This window comes from Hyperoodon ampullatus (genome assembly GCF_949752795.1).
Source record: "Hyperoodon ampullatus genome assembly, chromosome: X".
NCBI lineage: Eukaryota > Metazoa > Chordata > Mammalia > Artiodactyla > Ziphiidae > Hyperoodon > Hyperoodon ampullatus.
The window spans coordinates 106,963,072-106,980,065 of NC_136913.1; the positions used below are offsets into that span (position 1 = coordinate 106,963,072).

General features: G+C 34.8%; 1 protein-coding gene across 1 annotated transcript in view; it reads left to right on the forward strand.

Annotated features, from left to right (window-relative positions):
• The window catches only part of STAG2 (STAG2 cohesin complex component), a 118,396-nt gene extending 105,786 nt beyond the window's left edge, over window positions 1-12,610 (forward strand). The window contains exons 29-34 of the mRNA XM_079727422.1: window positions 744-967; window positions 3,060-3,249; window positions 3,340-3,450; window positions 6,893-7,019; window positions 8,003-8,080; window positions 12,581-12,610. Coding sequence (XP_079583548.1) covers window positions 744-967; window positions 3,060-3,249; window positions 3,340-3,450; window positions 6,893-7,019; window positions 8,003-8,080; window positions 12,581-12,604 — 754 coding nt within the window. The 3' untranslated portion in view covers window positions 12,605-12,610. The remainder of the gene's footprint in view (window positions 1-743; window positions 968-3,059; window positions 3,250-3,339; window positions 3,451-6,892; window positions 7,020-8,002; window positions 8,081-12,580) is intronic.
• The last annotated feature ends 4,384 nt before the right edge of the window (window positions 12,611-16,994 follow it).

Genomic DNA, 16,994 nt, shown 5'->3' on the forward strand with positions numbered 1-16,994 from the left:
TTCTCTCCTTATCTGTCAAATGGGGAGAATGTCTCCCTCACAAGACTGTAAGAGTAAAGTTAAAGAACCCAAGAGGAAAATGCCTAGCACACAGTAGTCACACAAATGTTAGTTGATTTTTGATTGCTATATTATATATGTCATAAAATCCTTGTGATACTTGAATCCAAGGGTAGATGTGTGACTTCCATCAGGCTGAAAATATTGTGCAGGTAGGGACCATATCTGATTGACCTTTGTATCTACCCCCATTGCCTGGGACATAGATGCTCAACAAATAATAAGCTGAAATGCTATGAATTATTTCATTTAATGTGAGAATCTTGATAGAGACAAAATTGTTCATCAGTGTACTGATGAGGCTTAGATTGAGTAGTGAAGTAATATGCCTATGCTCACGCAGCTAGGGGTTGGTAGAACCCTAGTTGTGTAATTTTTAAATCCAGTCCTCTTTCCAGGAATATGACTCAGGTTTGTTCTTCTAACAGAGGACTTGTAAATGTTAGGATAGAACAGAGACTTCTTGAGACAGAATGCTAATAATCCTTCAGTTGTTACTGTATGCTTTGAGGAAATGTAGACCCATCAACCACTATTTTCATTCTAATTTACTTTTTATTTAACTCTCATTAAATCATGTATGTTCCATTATAGTGTGTGAGCCTATAGGAATAAGCAAAAAGCAAAAAAAAAGCTATGTCAATTTGATGTATCAAAGCTAATGGTTTCTACTCCTTTTTAAGGTATGTTTACTTGGAGAAGTTCATGACCTTTCAGATGTCACTCCGAAGAGAAGATGTGTGGCTTCCACTGATGTCATACCGAAATTCTTTGCTAGCTGGTGGTGATGATGACACCATGTCAGTCATTAGTGGAATCAGCAGTCGGGGGTCAACCGTGCGGAGTAAAAAATCAAAGCCATCTACAGGAAAACGGAAAGTGGTTGAAGGCATGCAGCTCGCACTCAGTAAGAATGTAGTTTATTCTCTTTATATTTGTCCTTTATGTTTACCATAAACCTTAATGACTGAATTGTCATTAAGGGTCACCTTATTTTTAAATTTGAGATATGTGTTGTTAAATAATATCTTGAACAATGTGTCCTCCAATTATGTGTAAATGTACTGTTCTAAGCATTTTACATACATAAATTCAGTTCTTACAACTTTTTAGGTACATACTCATTTTTCAAATGTGAAAGCTGGTACAGAGAAGTTAAGAACTTTTACCTAAGGTCACACTGATATTAAGTAGCAGAGCCAGGCAGTCTCACTCTAGAGCACCTGCTCTTAAATCACTGCACTATACTCTATGTATAGGGATATGGACTCAGTATTTTAGAGCTAATCATTACCTAAGAGATCAAATCATCTAGTTTAAGTGGTACAACAGATTCAGAGAGGTCCCAACTTTTGAATTTCTATGAAGAAGAGCATTAATCATAAAGAACTTGATAGAAATACAAGTTGCTGTCTATAATCTTAGGGTTAAGAATACATTATGACACTTGAATCTCTTGGACTGTTAGTACTCCAGGGTTGGTTCAAAATGGGTCTGGGGACTTTTTTCCTCTCTTTAGGAAACTTTAAACAAATTAGCATAGTTGCCAAAATTTGCTGCAGCTATTATTCCTGAGTAACAAACTACCCCCAAAACTTATGACATAGCAGGGACATGATGTCTGGTGCTTCCGCTAGGAATACTCAAAGGCTGGTGACTGGAATCATACGGAGGCATCTTCACTTACAGATGTATCTGATACTGGCTGTCAGCTGGGACCTCAGCGGGATTGTCTGCCAGGACCACCTTACACATGTCCTTTCCATGTGGCTATTTGGCTTTCTCACAGCATGTGACTGGGCTCCAAGAGCAAGTGTCTCAAGAGACAAGAACTCTGGAAGCTGCCATTTTCTTAAGGCCAGGAATTGGCATAGCATAATTTCCATCATATTCTATGGACCAAGCAGTCACAGGGCACAGGTTCAAGGGAATGGGACATCATCCCCCACCTGTTAATGTGAGGAGTGTCAAAGATTTGGGGGCCATATTTTAATTTTATTTATTTTTTTAGGGGCCATATTGTTAAATTGCCACATGGATTAATGGTTTTAGTACTTTTTATCCAATAATATAAATGCATAAACTCGTAACTTATAACTTAAACTTGTAACTTAGATTTGGACTTGATTGATCATATAGTCCCAACATCCCAGTCTGTGGAGAAATCTCTCTTACAGTGTCCCTGACCAGTTAAAATAGTTAGGGCTTGATAGCAAGTTAAAATAAAATTTCCTTTTTTTAAATAGGAAAGTTATCAAATTAAAAGATGTATTCCCTGCATGCCACTATAAATTTTAAAGTGTTCTGAACCTCTAACTCACCTGGTCTACACAGTTAACCTCCTAAGTGGCCTGTTTGCTTACTAGTCTTCATATTCTTAAGTCCACCCTCCACACTACCACTACATACTTTGTCTAAAACATGTAACTCACCACATTGCTTCCCATAAAACCTTCAGCAGTAGTTCCTTTCACCTTAGCACAGCTTATAAGACTTTGCATAAATTGATACCTGCCTCTTTATTCAGCCTTACCTTTTGCCGTCTAATCCAGGAGTACTAAACTCCTGGTTTGCAGGTCAAAAATTGCTGAATATCAGTAAATTAGTATGGTTCAGTCATTGTTGTTTCATGCCTCGGTGATTTTGCTTATGTCCTCCCCCCTGCCTAGGAGACTTCACAGTCCACACAGTATCTACTTTAGTCAGAAGTAACTTCTGGGTAGCTGGCTCTGATCCCTCTCATTGTTCTCATTCTATCTGTGCTTCCCTCTCTTTTAGCACTTACCACACTGTGTTATAATTGCCTGTGTTTTCTTTTTGCACAACTAGGCTGTAAGGGCATGGCAGGGACTGCACCTTACATACCTTTGTATCCTTCTGTTCCAAGCTCTAGCATGTGGAAAGCAAACAGATGTTTTTTGACCTGAACACATTGTATCAGACACTTGGTTAATCAAAATTAGTGACTGAACTTCATTGCTGTTAATTTTCTTTCTCAGCTGAAGAAAGCAGTAGTAGTGACAGTATGTGGCTAAGCAGAGAACAAACACTGCACACCCCAGTTATGATGCAGACACCACAACTCACCTCAACAATTATGAGAGAGCCTAAAAGATTACGACCTGAGGACAGTTTCATGAGTGTCTATCCAATGCAGACTGAACATCATCAAACTCCTCTTGATTATAAGTAAGTACATTTGATCATTTTCTGTACTATAACTTTATTAATTACATAGAAAAAAGTTAAGTTAAAAGAAGAATAAAATTCTCCTTGAAGCACGCAGGTAACATGGATGTTAGCTCAAAGACAACAAGAGGAAGCAAGGCAACAGCAGGAGAGAGCAGCAATGAGCTATGTTAAACTGCGAACTAATCTTCAGCATGCCATGTAAGTGAGAGTGCCTTATTGTCTGAGTACAGGAAGTTCACTAATTCATTTTAACATATTTTAATGTGTGCCTTATCTAAAAATTTCAGCAAACTCTCTAGAGTAACTAAGCTGAAATAATCAAGGAACTAAAAATTGGTCTTTCCAACAGAAAAAAAAAAACTTAAATATTAACTAGTTAGCTAAAGGACTGATCGTAGGTTGATCTGTTGGAAAAGTTTAAATATGAATCCTTGTTTATTTTGGTACACAGAACTATAGCTAAAAATTCAGTTTTGTTACATCTTAATTGATCCCTACCTTAGTTCAGGCCCTCATCTCTCACCTGAACTATTATATTAGCTTTCTAACTCGTTTTCTTCCCTCAAATCTCCCATTTATCCTCTCACCAACCCCTTCCCTCACTCCCCTCACCACCACTCCATCATTCACACTGCCATCAAGAATTGCTGTTCTAGAATAAAAATCTGATAATGTAACTCTTTTCCTTAAAACCTTTCCATGGATCCCCATTGCCTGCAAGATACAGTTCAAACTCCTTAGCTCATGGCATGCAAGATCTTTCTAAATATGGCCCCTGCCTACATTTTAGTATCATATCCTACTCCTTGGCAACTGGTAAAATCATCATAAAAGAACAAGCTCAGGTGTCACCTTATGTGAAGCTGTGGTGTCATCTATGCTCCCGTAACACTATGTATACTCCTATTTCTTATAGCACTTACCACATTGTATTGTAATTTGTTTATGAATTTGTCCCTTTCTCTAGACTGTGAGCTCCTTAAGGGCAGGGACCTCTTTCTTTCTTTCTCTTTTTTTAATTGAAGTATAGTTGATGTACAATATTATATAAGTTATAGGTGTACAATTTAGTGATTCACGGGTTTTAAGGTTATACTCCATTTATAGTTATTATAAAATATTGGCATTTCCCTGTGTTGTACAATATATCCTTGTAGCTTATTTTATACATAATAATTTGTACCACTTAATAAGGACTACTTTTGTTTCCTGTTAGTGCTCAGCACATTAAAAAGTACTAAGTAAATGTTCATTGAATGAATAAATGTCCAATGCTAAAAAAAATTGTAGTTTAATTTTCAAATACTTTGTTTTTACTGGAATCTGTATGAGATTTTTATAAATCTTTATTAGCTTTGGCTCCAAAAGAAATGGCATATAAGTAGTCTTTAGATGACTGGTACAAAGGGGGAAGATCTGATGATTCTGATTAAGTTTTTTAGTTTGAAAGCTTTGTATTTGTAATATAATGTGGTATATGTTTCAATGCTGGGAGATAATAGTTGTTACCTTTTTAAAATTTATATTTTGTTTCATTTTATTGGTTTTTGAATGATGAGAATTTTACCTATATTTCTTAAGAAATGATCATTTACCACATGAGTGGTAGTCTACTTAAATTCACTTTAGTTATCTGTAGTGGTGTTAAGAACCTCTACAGACAAGGTATACTTTATCACATCTATAGATTCTGATCCGAGTATGTCTAATATGTTCATTCTCTATACTATCCCTTGATTCTGTCCCCTATTCTGTTTCTATAGCCACATTCCCTTTAATATATGTTCTTATTTCACGCTGAATTCAACAAGTGATTTCTTAGCTTCTGACCAGTCACCAGTTCAAACACTTCAGAATTCTGCCATGCAATCATTTGGTCCTTAATGTCTCCCCTGAAAACTTGCCCACCGGTGCCCAAGATCTTCCACAGCATCTCATTACTCAGTACCATTTATCATTATTCTTTTGTTTGTAGATTGATTGATTAACCTTTTTTCTTCAAGTTTTATGGAGATAAAATTGACATACAGCACTGTATAAGTTTAAGATGTTCAGCTTAATGATGTGACTTACATACATCCTGAAATGATTACCACAACAAGTTTAGTGAACATCCATCGTCTCATATAGATACAATGTTTGTAGTTAGTTTTAATTCTTCTTAGAGATAAACTTCCTCAGGTGACTAAGAAATTATCCCAGTTAAATAATTTATTACCAGAAGATCCTTTTGGGTGTTGTACCATAAGTGTTCTATTGCTTGAGACTTTAAAGTATTTTTGTTTTACAACAATTGTTCTGTAATGGTATCTGCCCTATAACTAAAAATACTTCCAAATTCTCCCTCTCCCTCTCTCTCTCTCTCTCTCTCTCTCTCTCTCTCTCTCTCTCTCTCTCTCTCTCTCATAGTTTGTATCACATATATCTTTCTTATACTTCAAATGAAGTGCAGAATGAATTTCTGTTTTTCTATAATATATGGTCCCCAGAGCACACATATCCCCTTCACGTTGCCTCCACCAAATATAGTAAATTTGTCATTTACTATCCAGAACTCTTGGGAAATAGGGACCATTGTCAGCATATTTGTCCAGGTAGTCTGGACTAGACATCACGTCTTGCTATCTTTATCTTTTAAGACTCAACATGGTATTGTGTAAATTGTAAGCAAGCATTCAATAAATAATTGATTTTTGAGGTAGAATCTTTAAATGAGTGAGAAAAGAAGGAAATGTTAGCCAAACTGGGGAGTAAGAAGTCACCCTTAATTTCAGTATTATGTTGACTCTTTTATGCCGATCTGGGCTAATTTGTGAACTTGAAATTTGAGTTTTTTTCTTATAATAATGTGATAACAGAATTTTTGGTCTTAATTTTTATTTTACTTTTCTATATATGTCTCAGTTTTGAGTTTTATAGGATACAGAATGCAAATTTCAGCATAAATGTTGCTCATTTCTTCCTGAAGGAGAATTAATCTCTTCTTTCAGTATATCTTTATAGCACTAAAGGCATATTTCTCTTGAAATATTTATCACACTTTGTCATAATTAATTATCTCTGTTTCCCAGAGTAGACTGTGAGCTCCTTGAGGGCAGGAACCATGTCTTACTCATCTTTTATTTTGCATCCATAGGACACAGTAGAAGCCTGTCACATAGTAGGCACTGTGTGAATGAGTGAGTGAGTGCCTGGTACATTTTAGGTACTGAGTGAGTGATGGGTAAAATTAACAATATGTATTCATGAAAATATATGTATTCTGAAAATGTCATTTCTTTGGTCTCTGTTTTATACTTGTTTATTAATTTGTACCCTGCCTACTTTCAAAAAGGATTTGAGGTATCTTGTCTGTTCCCATGTGGGAAATTCTCATTGAACTTCTAAATGGGATATCAGAACTATCAAGCTAAATGTATTGAAGTAATATCGAATAAACCTAACTCCATAGCATTTTTAGACAAGTGAACATTGGGGTTTTGACATCATTGATGACATGATCAATGCCTAATCATTTTCCCTGACCTTTAATTCCATCATTTTCCATTACACTTGAATAGACAGAGCCACATAGTTGCTGCCAATATATTAATAGTCACAACTTTGGTTCAGATCTTGACCTTGTTTTGTATTTCTCTAGTCGGCGTGGTACAAGCCTAATGGAAGATGATGAAGAGCCAATCGTTGAAGATGTTATGATGTCCTCGGAAGGGAGGATTGAAGATCTTAATGAGGGGATGGATTTCGACACCATGGATATAGACTTGGTAAGATACAATGATTCTGTAGGATTTTCTATTTAGATTTTTTGGAAATTAAGTTGGGTATTATTAGAGGAGAGAAATACTTGCTATGAAAAGTAAGTTTTGCAAAATTCTTAAATAAAATACTTGCCAGGAGTTTAGATACATGAGAAGGGATTGAGGAAGAGGGTGAGGTTGGTGGGGGTGTTAGGTCCTAATTTAAGATGATGAACTTTCAGATTAATTTAGGAATATATAGATTTAAAGGATTTATTTTGCTTAATAGTATACTAGGTATAATATTACCTTATAATTTGCCCTCTTTTTACCATTATCAAAATAATACATTGTTAACATGATCTACCCTGTTATTGAGATCAACTTCCGTATCAGATAATAAAGTAAAATACTTAAACTTGGAAATTTAATATATATGAGGGTATATTCTTTGATAATTACATCATATATACAATTAGGGCTTTATTGTATACAAAATGCTTGTATATATTTCATTTTGCCACACAGCTCATTCAGCTTTGTGAGGTAGGTTGAAAGGCTTGAGGATATTGAAGCTTAGACAGCCTATCCAAGGAGACAAAACTAGTAAGCAGTAAAGCTGAGATTCATTATAAGCCAGGTCTTCTGATTCTATTTCTCAGTATACCTTGGTGTATTCTCCTTAAAGGGAAGAAATAAGTAAATATAGCTTCTCTTCAGAATAGCGTAATTCAGTATCTCGAAAGGAAAGTTGAGAGAGACATTTTTAAAGTAAAACAAAAAAATTGGTTTTCCAGTTTTCATCTTTAAGTATAATTTTCCACGAATGAATTGGTTTTGCATGTTTAAACAGTCTGTAGTTTGAATATATAGCATTTGAAATATTGTAGGGTACAATTGCAATTACATGGACCATGTGAACACTTAATGATAATTTCAATATTTTCAGTTACTATTTGGCTTATTATAGATATGACAATTGTCAACTAACTTCCTTTTTTCTCCCTTAGCCACCATCAAAGAACAGACGAGAGAGAACAGAACTGAAGCCTGATTTCTTTGATCCAGCTTCAATTATGGATGAATCAGTAGGTTTAATTTAAATATGCCTCAAGATTATAAAATCAAAAGTAATAGGCAGTCTGTAAGTCTGAGGTTGAAGAGCTGGGACAATACATTGAGAATGGATAAAAACAACTGGACAGGAGGAAAAGAGGAAGGCAGGAGGGATTTCGGGGTAGGGCTGGGGAGGGATTATGCAGTGGTGGTAACAGATTCAAAGTGCCTTTGAATCCCTGGCCAACTGGGACGTGATATGTTAAGGAATTTGGACTTTTCCTGTAGGCTTGAGTTACATATTGAAGGATTTTGAATCCTGTAGGCTTGAGTTACATATTGAAGGATTTTGAATGAGGGAGCGGCATGATCAGAATTGTGTTTCAGAAAGATTTCTTTGGATAGGATGAAAGAGAAGAAAAATAATCATAATAGTCATAATCATAATATGAAGGCATGGTGAAAAATAGAACTTGAACAGAGGCTTTGGTAATAAAGATAAGGGGATTGAGATAATCGGTTATTGTTAGGTATTGTCAATTCTGTTTCTTCTATCAGTCCCTGTTACCATGTTCTCCCTGAGAATGCCTTGGTTCAAATCTTATAGTTTCTCTCAGATACACTATGCTCTTTCATGACTCCATGACCTTGTAAAAGCTTTTCTCTCTGTCAGAATTGCCCCTTTCCTTTTCCTCGTAGTGAATTCTTTCTTCAGTAGTCAGTTTGGACATTACCTGCAGAGTTTTTCCTAACCTTTTTAGATAGATACTTTATTCTCAGTTCCCATAACACTTTGTATATACTTCTATTTTGATAACTACCAGATTGGTGTAGTGAAATAAGATACTACATTTCACTCAGACTGAACTCCAGGCAGTGATGATTTTATTCATTTTGAGTTTTGCCTAGCTTAGTAGGTATTTAGTTTTATTTGTCAAATTAATAAATCCGTTAAGTGCCCTTCTATCTCACTTTTCAGTGTCTACCCATTTATGCTCCTTCTTTCTAACACCTCCTGCCTCAGGTGACTGTTGTATCATACTCTGAGGCCTGCCTTCTGTGCCCCTATCTCTGCCATTCTCTCCTTGCCCTCTTCTTGCCTCATAATCTGCTTTCAGATAGCTCTTGGAAGAATTTTGACAAACTAACTCATATTAACATGTTTATATTAATAAGGCCAGCTATTTGAGCTAAAAGACAAATATTTCATAGATCAGTGGGTGTAGAAATCTTTGGACAAGCCACCTTGGGATCCTTTAAACCAGTGTTTCTCAATCTCTAAGGTGCATATGAATCATCTGGAGATCTTATTAAAATGTAGGTTCTGCTTTAGTAGGTCCGAAGTGTGGCCTGACATTCTGCATCTCTAACAAGACCGTAATTTGAGTAACATAGGTGACCTAGGCCTACCCTTAAGTCTGTAGTTTAAGTGCCTATTGAAGTATGTGGTTTCCCTGATAATCTAGGAGTATGTATCTTCCAGTTCGTTAAATAAAACATTTAGGTAGTGATTGTGATGAGGAATAAAAGAGAATCTTTTCAAGCAGATATAATGAAATGCATTAATTCTGCAGTTTATCGAGTTGGAAAGTGGTACTAAAATGAATAAGATGCTCCCCCTGCTCTCAAGGGGTTTGTATTCTAGTCCAACTGTACTATCACTTTGAGGTGAAAAGGGATGGAAGCTAGTATTTGAAAACTTATGTGCCTGACACAATGCTAGGCACGATTTAGTTTGATCTAATCAGCAACCTTGTAAGAAAGGTGGTGGGATCCCACTTTTACACTCAAGCAAACTTGGACTGAAGAGGTGGTTCAGTGACTTGCTCAGAGTTATACAACTTTAGTGTCAGAGTAGTAATTTGACCTGAGTTCCTTTTGATTTAAAAATCTCATGCTGCCTCTACTGTGGAAGAAATACCAAGAAAAATATTTTAGAAATTGGAATGATTAAATGTAGTCAAAATTGATGTGGGCAGAGATCTCCTTATTTTTTCATGTGTTCATCTAAAGTCAGGAAAACTGTAGGCATTTGTTTCCTTAGTCTCTTACTAGATTTGCAAAAAGGTGCTCTTCACTTTAGGTTACTACAGTAGTTGAACAGCAATGTAAATGTGTGTGTATTTTTGACATTTAACATTTAGGGAAAGCTATAATCTGAGTGAGGCCAAAGATAGGGACCTAATAATTATTTGTTATTTGTAGAAAATTTTTGGCATTCTTGTGTTTATTGAATATGTCATAACTAAGAGGATAGTTCTGCTGCTTCTAAAACTGGGAAAATGAGCACATGCGTCTGTACCTGTAGTTTTATAGTATTACCACATGATGGCAGCAGTCACATAACTGAGTGCTCACTATCTTTAAAAGTGCAGGTATCTTTAGACATCTTTGACCATGTATATATATTTAAGTTAATACTAGTTTGTTAAAATATACATCAAACTTTACCTCATTATCTCAACAATAACTTAAGAGGTGGAATAATAGAAATTTTTAAATGTAAAAATCTGCATTTGCTTTTCTACAATAGCTTACATCTGTTTTTACTCAAGCCTGTGATAAATGAGTCATCAAAACAATAGTAAAATTGAGACTTTAAATCCTTTTATACTCAGTTCTAAGATTCTCTAATTTTAAGTGAAGTAACCCAAAGCATCCTATTGTAGATACTAGCATCCTAGTATAGATACTAAATAAATCCTAAATGTGTTTTTCGTAACATGTTATCCATGTAATTCAGAAGTGGTAATAGGAAAACTCTGAGCAGATCAGTTTGGGGTTGCATATATACAACATTCTAGATTTATGATTTATTTAGTTTCATATTTGGAAACAGTGTCAACATTGGTTTATCCCATTGTGCCAGTGGTTGCTTTCTGCTACTAGTGGGCCAGTATTGTCTCAACACACCAAAGCTTGCTATTGGTACTTTTAAAGTATATGCTTAAGTGGTTATTAATGTTAACACCAGAGACAGGTGTAGCTCATGTTAGCACAGAAAGAGAATAAGTATCACTAATATCATTCTTCCGTGTTGAGACTCTTACTAGAATTATCTGTAGTATAAAATTGGTAAAAGAAGGGTTTGGTATAATTGAGCTAATTTAACTGTTCTAATAGAAGAATCTACTTATAACCTAGTCTGTACAAACACAGGAGAAAACAAAAGACAACCTGTTCAGGCCATTTCTAGGTAGGCACTTGGTTTGGAAAGAACTTGAGTTCATCTTCATGCCACACTCTACACTAAAATTGCTAATTAAGATTTTATCCTTTCATTCACCATTAGATCTTCCTTTACCCAGAGTCACAGAGTGTTATGGCTAGAAGGGATCTTTAAACATCACGTATCACCTAGGCCTCTTTGGTGGAAACATTCTAATCACCCAAACTCTGACTCTAACCAAAAAAGGAGAACCCTGAAACTTGGGTGGGGGCGGGCAAGGGGTGAGTAGTGGTGGTGGTTTTGGTGGATGACAGGTAAGAAATGGGGTACATTAATTCTCTGTTGCTTTCATTACTGGGGATTCCAAACACTTTACTTGATAATTTACTACAGTGAGCTTGCAATGAGATAGATATTTGTTTTCTGGTCTGAAAATACACAGTTCCTTCAATTCAGATCAGAACAATTTGTGAGTTCTATGACTTTTGTTAAAGTGAGGTTTAATAATTTACAAGTAAGAGCCCTTTGTAATCTCAGTCTTAGCTCATTACCTCTGACTTTAATATCAGTTTTTTACTATTTTATTATAGTATTTTAAAATATTACTTAATTGTCATAGTAAGTGCTGGAATTTTAATTGAAGAGCCTAACTTTTAGTATGTACAACTGAAGGTTATATCTTATTCTTATTTAATGAACGAGAGGGAGTTGCTCCATTTATTACCTGCTTTTACTTTTTTAAGTTAGTGACAAGTAATTATTAGATTTTACTTAACATTCTTTTCCCAACTGAAATGTAATGAAAAGCATCAATATAACTTTGTTTGCTCAGATTTTACCTTACTTATTTGATTTCTTAAAATTTGTAGTCCTGTTCATTCACTCAGAAAGCTTCCTATTTTCTACATATTTATATTGTTTTTGGATGTTTTTGGTCTGCATGTTCAAATGCCTTTTTAAAAACTATACCCACTTCACAGTGCAAATGACCAAGTTTGCCATACATCTTGTGCCAGAAGTGTATGTCAAGAAGCACATTCATTTGTTCATTCAACAAATGTCGGGTGCCTATGTTCAGGGCATTATCTAGGCATTAGGGGTGTGTATAAACGTATAAATGAGACATGATCTTTGCTTTTAGTTATATTTGTGAGGTAAGTAGCATTGTGATTAGGCCTGATGTTATTTCATTATATGTTAATGATAATTATAATTTTAGAATTATATATCTGAGGAGAGGGGAATTTTTCAAAGTGATTTTTAGCATGTTATTAAACTTAATATTACCAAGTATCAATGTAATATATTTTACAAAGAAATGAATGACAATTTTAACCAGATTTTTTTTCCTCTCTCTCATTAGGTTCTTGGGGTGTCAATGTTTTAATACCAGTACACAATTAAATCTGTGGTGAAGTCATTTTCTAAGTGGAAGAGGAAATTTTAAAATAAAGTGTGGTAGATACAGTGAAATTCTGTACAGATTTTTCTCTAAGGAGAATATGACGTGCTTATACTTACCAAGATCAAGTGCATTTGAGGGGCAGTTTTGTTTGCCTGAAAAAAGTAAAGGACAAGTAAACAATTTGATGATAAGCTACAGTTTTTCTTAGAAAGTAAATATTTTATTTATGCGCTGTTAGTTGGCTTTTGAATCAATTATTTCATGCTTTTTTTAAAGAAAATATAACAATCTGAAGAGGCATTTGGTACAGACATGAATCCTCTCACATTTATTTACTGGGTGTACTAAGTAATGATGACCTCTGCTGGATTTCTGTTTACATCCAAGAAACAAATTTAAGGTTGAGTTTATTCCCCTACCCTGAAATTATAGGATAGAATTGTTTTTAGCATTATAAATTTAAATGCTTGAAACATCAATCAACAAAGCTTTCTTTTAAAATATTGTAATTGTGGAGAAAAGTAAACTTATAAGCAGAACTTTTACAATTTTTTCATCTAAAATGTATTTTAAGATATTTTTAAAATCCAAGAGCTTCTCTATACTTTTCAGAAATACCCAGATGCAGTGAACTGCCAGAAGGTAACCAGTCTCAAACATGCTTATCCCATTATCAACCCTGAAAGTTTGCTTGTCCTTTAAGATAAAAATGTAATGTTGTGATATTCCTTCCAGTAGTGCCACTGTATTTTGTCTCCAAATAAAAGAAGCTTATTGTAGTATGTTTGCAGAAAAAATTCTAAACAAAAATTATACAGCTTATTAGAGTGTGGGAATAGGGATCTAAATTTTAAATAAAATTATATATATATATAAATTGGTGCTGATTTTATAATTGCGCAGTTTGTTTAGTTTTTTCTTACTTTTAAATTCCAACTTAAAATTATGAGGTTTCAGAAATATATTGAAAGTTTAACAATGTTTAAAAATAGAAAAGCATGAGTGTTCATGCTTTAAAATGATTTTTAAATTTGTATTTTATATTGTTTTATCTATCTGTCTTTGCAAGCAGTCTTCAGGTTAAAGATACTTCTAACAGGTTACAGTACATTTCCTCTGTATGTAAATTAGATGGGATAATAGAATTCATAACCCATAATATTCTTTGAAAGCTAAGCTTTAAACTTCATTTTATGTCCTTTCACAAATTAGTTTAAAACAGAAAGTGGCTACTTGCCATTTTGACATCAACTCATTTTGCGAGGCTTAGGCAGCTAGACATCGTTTAAAACAAAATATTAACTTATATTACATGTGTATCTATCTTTTGTCAGTCGTCTCTCAGTTCTTGAGGTATATTATTTTAATCATTCCATGCCTTAATATGCTTGCAATACAAGAATATCTTCAGATGGGTGAATACCAAAAGGCTTCCAGTTCTTAGAGTCAGAAATCAACAAGCATTGGGCTGTGGTAGCCAAAAACCATAGGTTAGCTAAAGATCATGATAAAATACAATTATTTTATTAAATCATGGTTAATAACAAATGAAATCAGACTTGTCTAACAGATTTTCCATCAACAAATATTGTTATGTGCAAAAAAGTATTGCCTATGTTGTTTTTCACACCACTGCATTTACTAGAACTGCTGAGAGGACTGTATATATGATTTTAAACCTAAGTTGATTTTTTTTCTCACTCTTGAAAGGAGTACTTCTTTGTGAAAGCAGTTCTTACAGCTTTGTTTTCAACCAGCTAAAAATGTTTTATATATTACTCTAACCTGTTGTCCTCCACATTCTATTGTCCTAATTGTACTGTTTTCTGATTTGTATTTATGTCTTGAGACAGTAACTTTTTGAATAAAAATAAACCTACAGTATGTTGTATGTTTTATCTTTTGTAATTGAAGGAGGAGGGTGGCTATAAATGGTTTAGAAAGTGTACCTGTTATCATATCTTTTAACATGTTTGGGTGGGAATAATTTATAGAAAACATTGCCATTTTATATTTTTAATAAATCATACTTTTTTTAAATGAGACTAAATCCCTAATTGGGTTATTACTTTAAAATAGAAATCTGTGACCATTATTACTTTAATTTTTATCTGGTATGAGTTAAATGCTCTTTAAAATATCTGCATTGTTCATCCAGGACACATTTGAGTGCCTGCTATGTGCTAAGGCATGTGTTAGAGATCTAGCAGTGAACAAGATAGACAGGGCTCCTCTCTCGTAGATCTAGTGTGGCAAACAAATAAGGAAAGAATCAAATAAAATAATTAAACTTGTAATAAGTGCTAGGAAGGAAACCAGCAGTGTGTGCTGAGCTAGAGAGTGAGAGAGAGAAAGAGTTTGTGTGTGTGTAAAACCTCCCTTAGATAAGTGACTGATGCTTGGAGGTGAGTGAAAGCCCATAATTGAAAAAGAATTTACTAATTGAATTCTTATTGAAAACTCTTAGTCTTCAGTGTGTTAAGATTTGTATTGTACTCTTTAATTTTAAATTTTTTAAAAAATTTTTGGCTGCGCCATGCAGCTTGTGGGGTCTTAGTTCCCTGGCCAGGGATTGAACCCAGGCCATGGCAGTGAAAGCACCGAGTCCTAACCACTGGACCACCAAGGAGTTCCCTACATTGTACCCTTTTTTTTCCCCCATTTTCCCCCAGCTTTATTGAAATGTAATTAACATATAACATTGTATAAGTTTAAAGTGTACAATATGAATATTTGGTACATGCATATATTGTGAAATTATTACCACAAAGATTAGTTAACACATCTACCACCTCATGTAATTACCATTTTTTTTGTGTATATGGTGAGAACATTTAAGATCTACTCTCTTAGCAACATTCACATATACAATACAGTATTATTAACTATAGTCACCACCCTGCATTGTACTCTTAAAAAATGATTTATATCAATGTACACTGGCACACTGGTCGTTTAGGCTGCTTTGTAGATATTATAAGCCCAGTCTTCTGCCATTGGTGATGTGGAACTGAACATAATAAATGACAGCTAAAAGCTGGGCACTGTTTGGTTTACATGCAGTAACTTACTAATAAGGCTCATGACAACAGGTGAAACATGTTATTATCATCCCCCCTCCCCTACACCACCCCTGTCCCTCCCCTCGACTTTTTTTTTTTTTTAATCAGGAGGCAGTGAGGAAAATGAAGCATAAAAAAAGTTAAAACACCTTGGGCAAGGTTATATGGCTAGTAGGTGATGCGGTTGGCACTCAAGCCCAGACAGTCTGGCTGCGTTAAGTCCTGGCAGTATTGAAACTATTTGATACATAAGGATTACATAGATAATTGCATAAAGATAAAATAGCACATATTCATTGTGCCATGGTGAGGAAATGGAGCATCTTTAAGGAGTCCAGGTGGCTATAGAACTGAGTAATATGAGACAACATAGTCCTTAATATGCTGCCCAGCTGGCTTCTGTAAAGAGTGTAAATTAAATCTGAGCCCTGAGCGCATCGATAGTTACTAGTTAATAGTTTTTAAAGTTGAGAGACTGGGGAAGAGGAGTAGGATTAACCAGAAGGGATGTCTTCAAAATCTTGCCAAAAGGGGAACTTGTAAGGATTCACATGGATGAATTCCAGGTCAGATAGATTATTCTGGGAGCTGTAATGATTCAGCAAAAGAAAATGAGCCAAGGTCTTTGATTATAAGGAAACCAGGAGATGAGTTCACTAAGCATCACTTCAGGTCAACAAGTCTTACTGTCTACTGTGTGCCTGGCCTTGTGCTAGCTGCTGAGACCAAGAAGACAGACTTTGTTTTCAAGTTAATTACAGTTCTGCTGGGCGTTGGGATGCAGATACAGAACTAATAAAATGGGGTAAGTTCAATGTTTTTACTGGGTGTTATGGGAGCCCAGAGGAGGGGCACTTACGGTGGGTGTGCTCTGGGAGGCTTCCTATAAGGCTGACACTTGAGTTTTTCCCTCAGCGTTTTACTATTAAAAATTTCACGCAGCAACGGTGAATTTTACAGTGAACACATTTTACATTCTTGCTTTACCATATATCCATCTATCAATATGTCTTTTTCATGTAATTTAAAAGTAAATTGCAAACATGGGTACACTATCCCTTAAATATTCCAGCATTTATCATTAGGAGTTTAATATTTACCATGTTTTCTTTTTGATATAAAATTCATATATGATGAAATACACAAACTGTAAGTATATATTTGCTGAGTTGTAACAAATGCTTACAGTTGTTTAACCCAAACCCCTATCAAAGATATTGAACATTACCATCAATCTAGAAAGTTCATTTGTACTCCTTACCAATCAATCTCTGCTTTCATCCCCTCTGCAGCAACTCTTGTTTATCTTT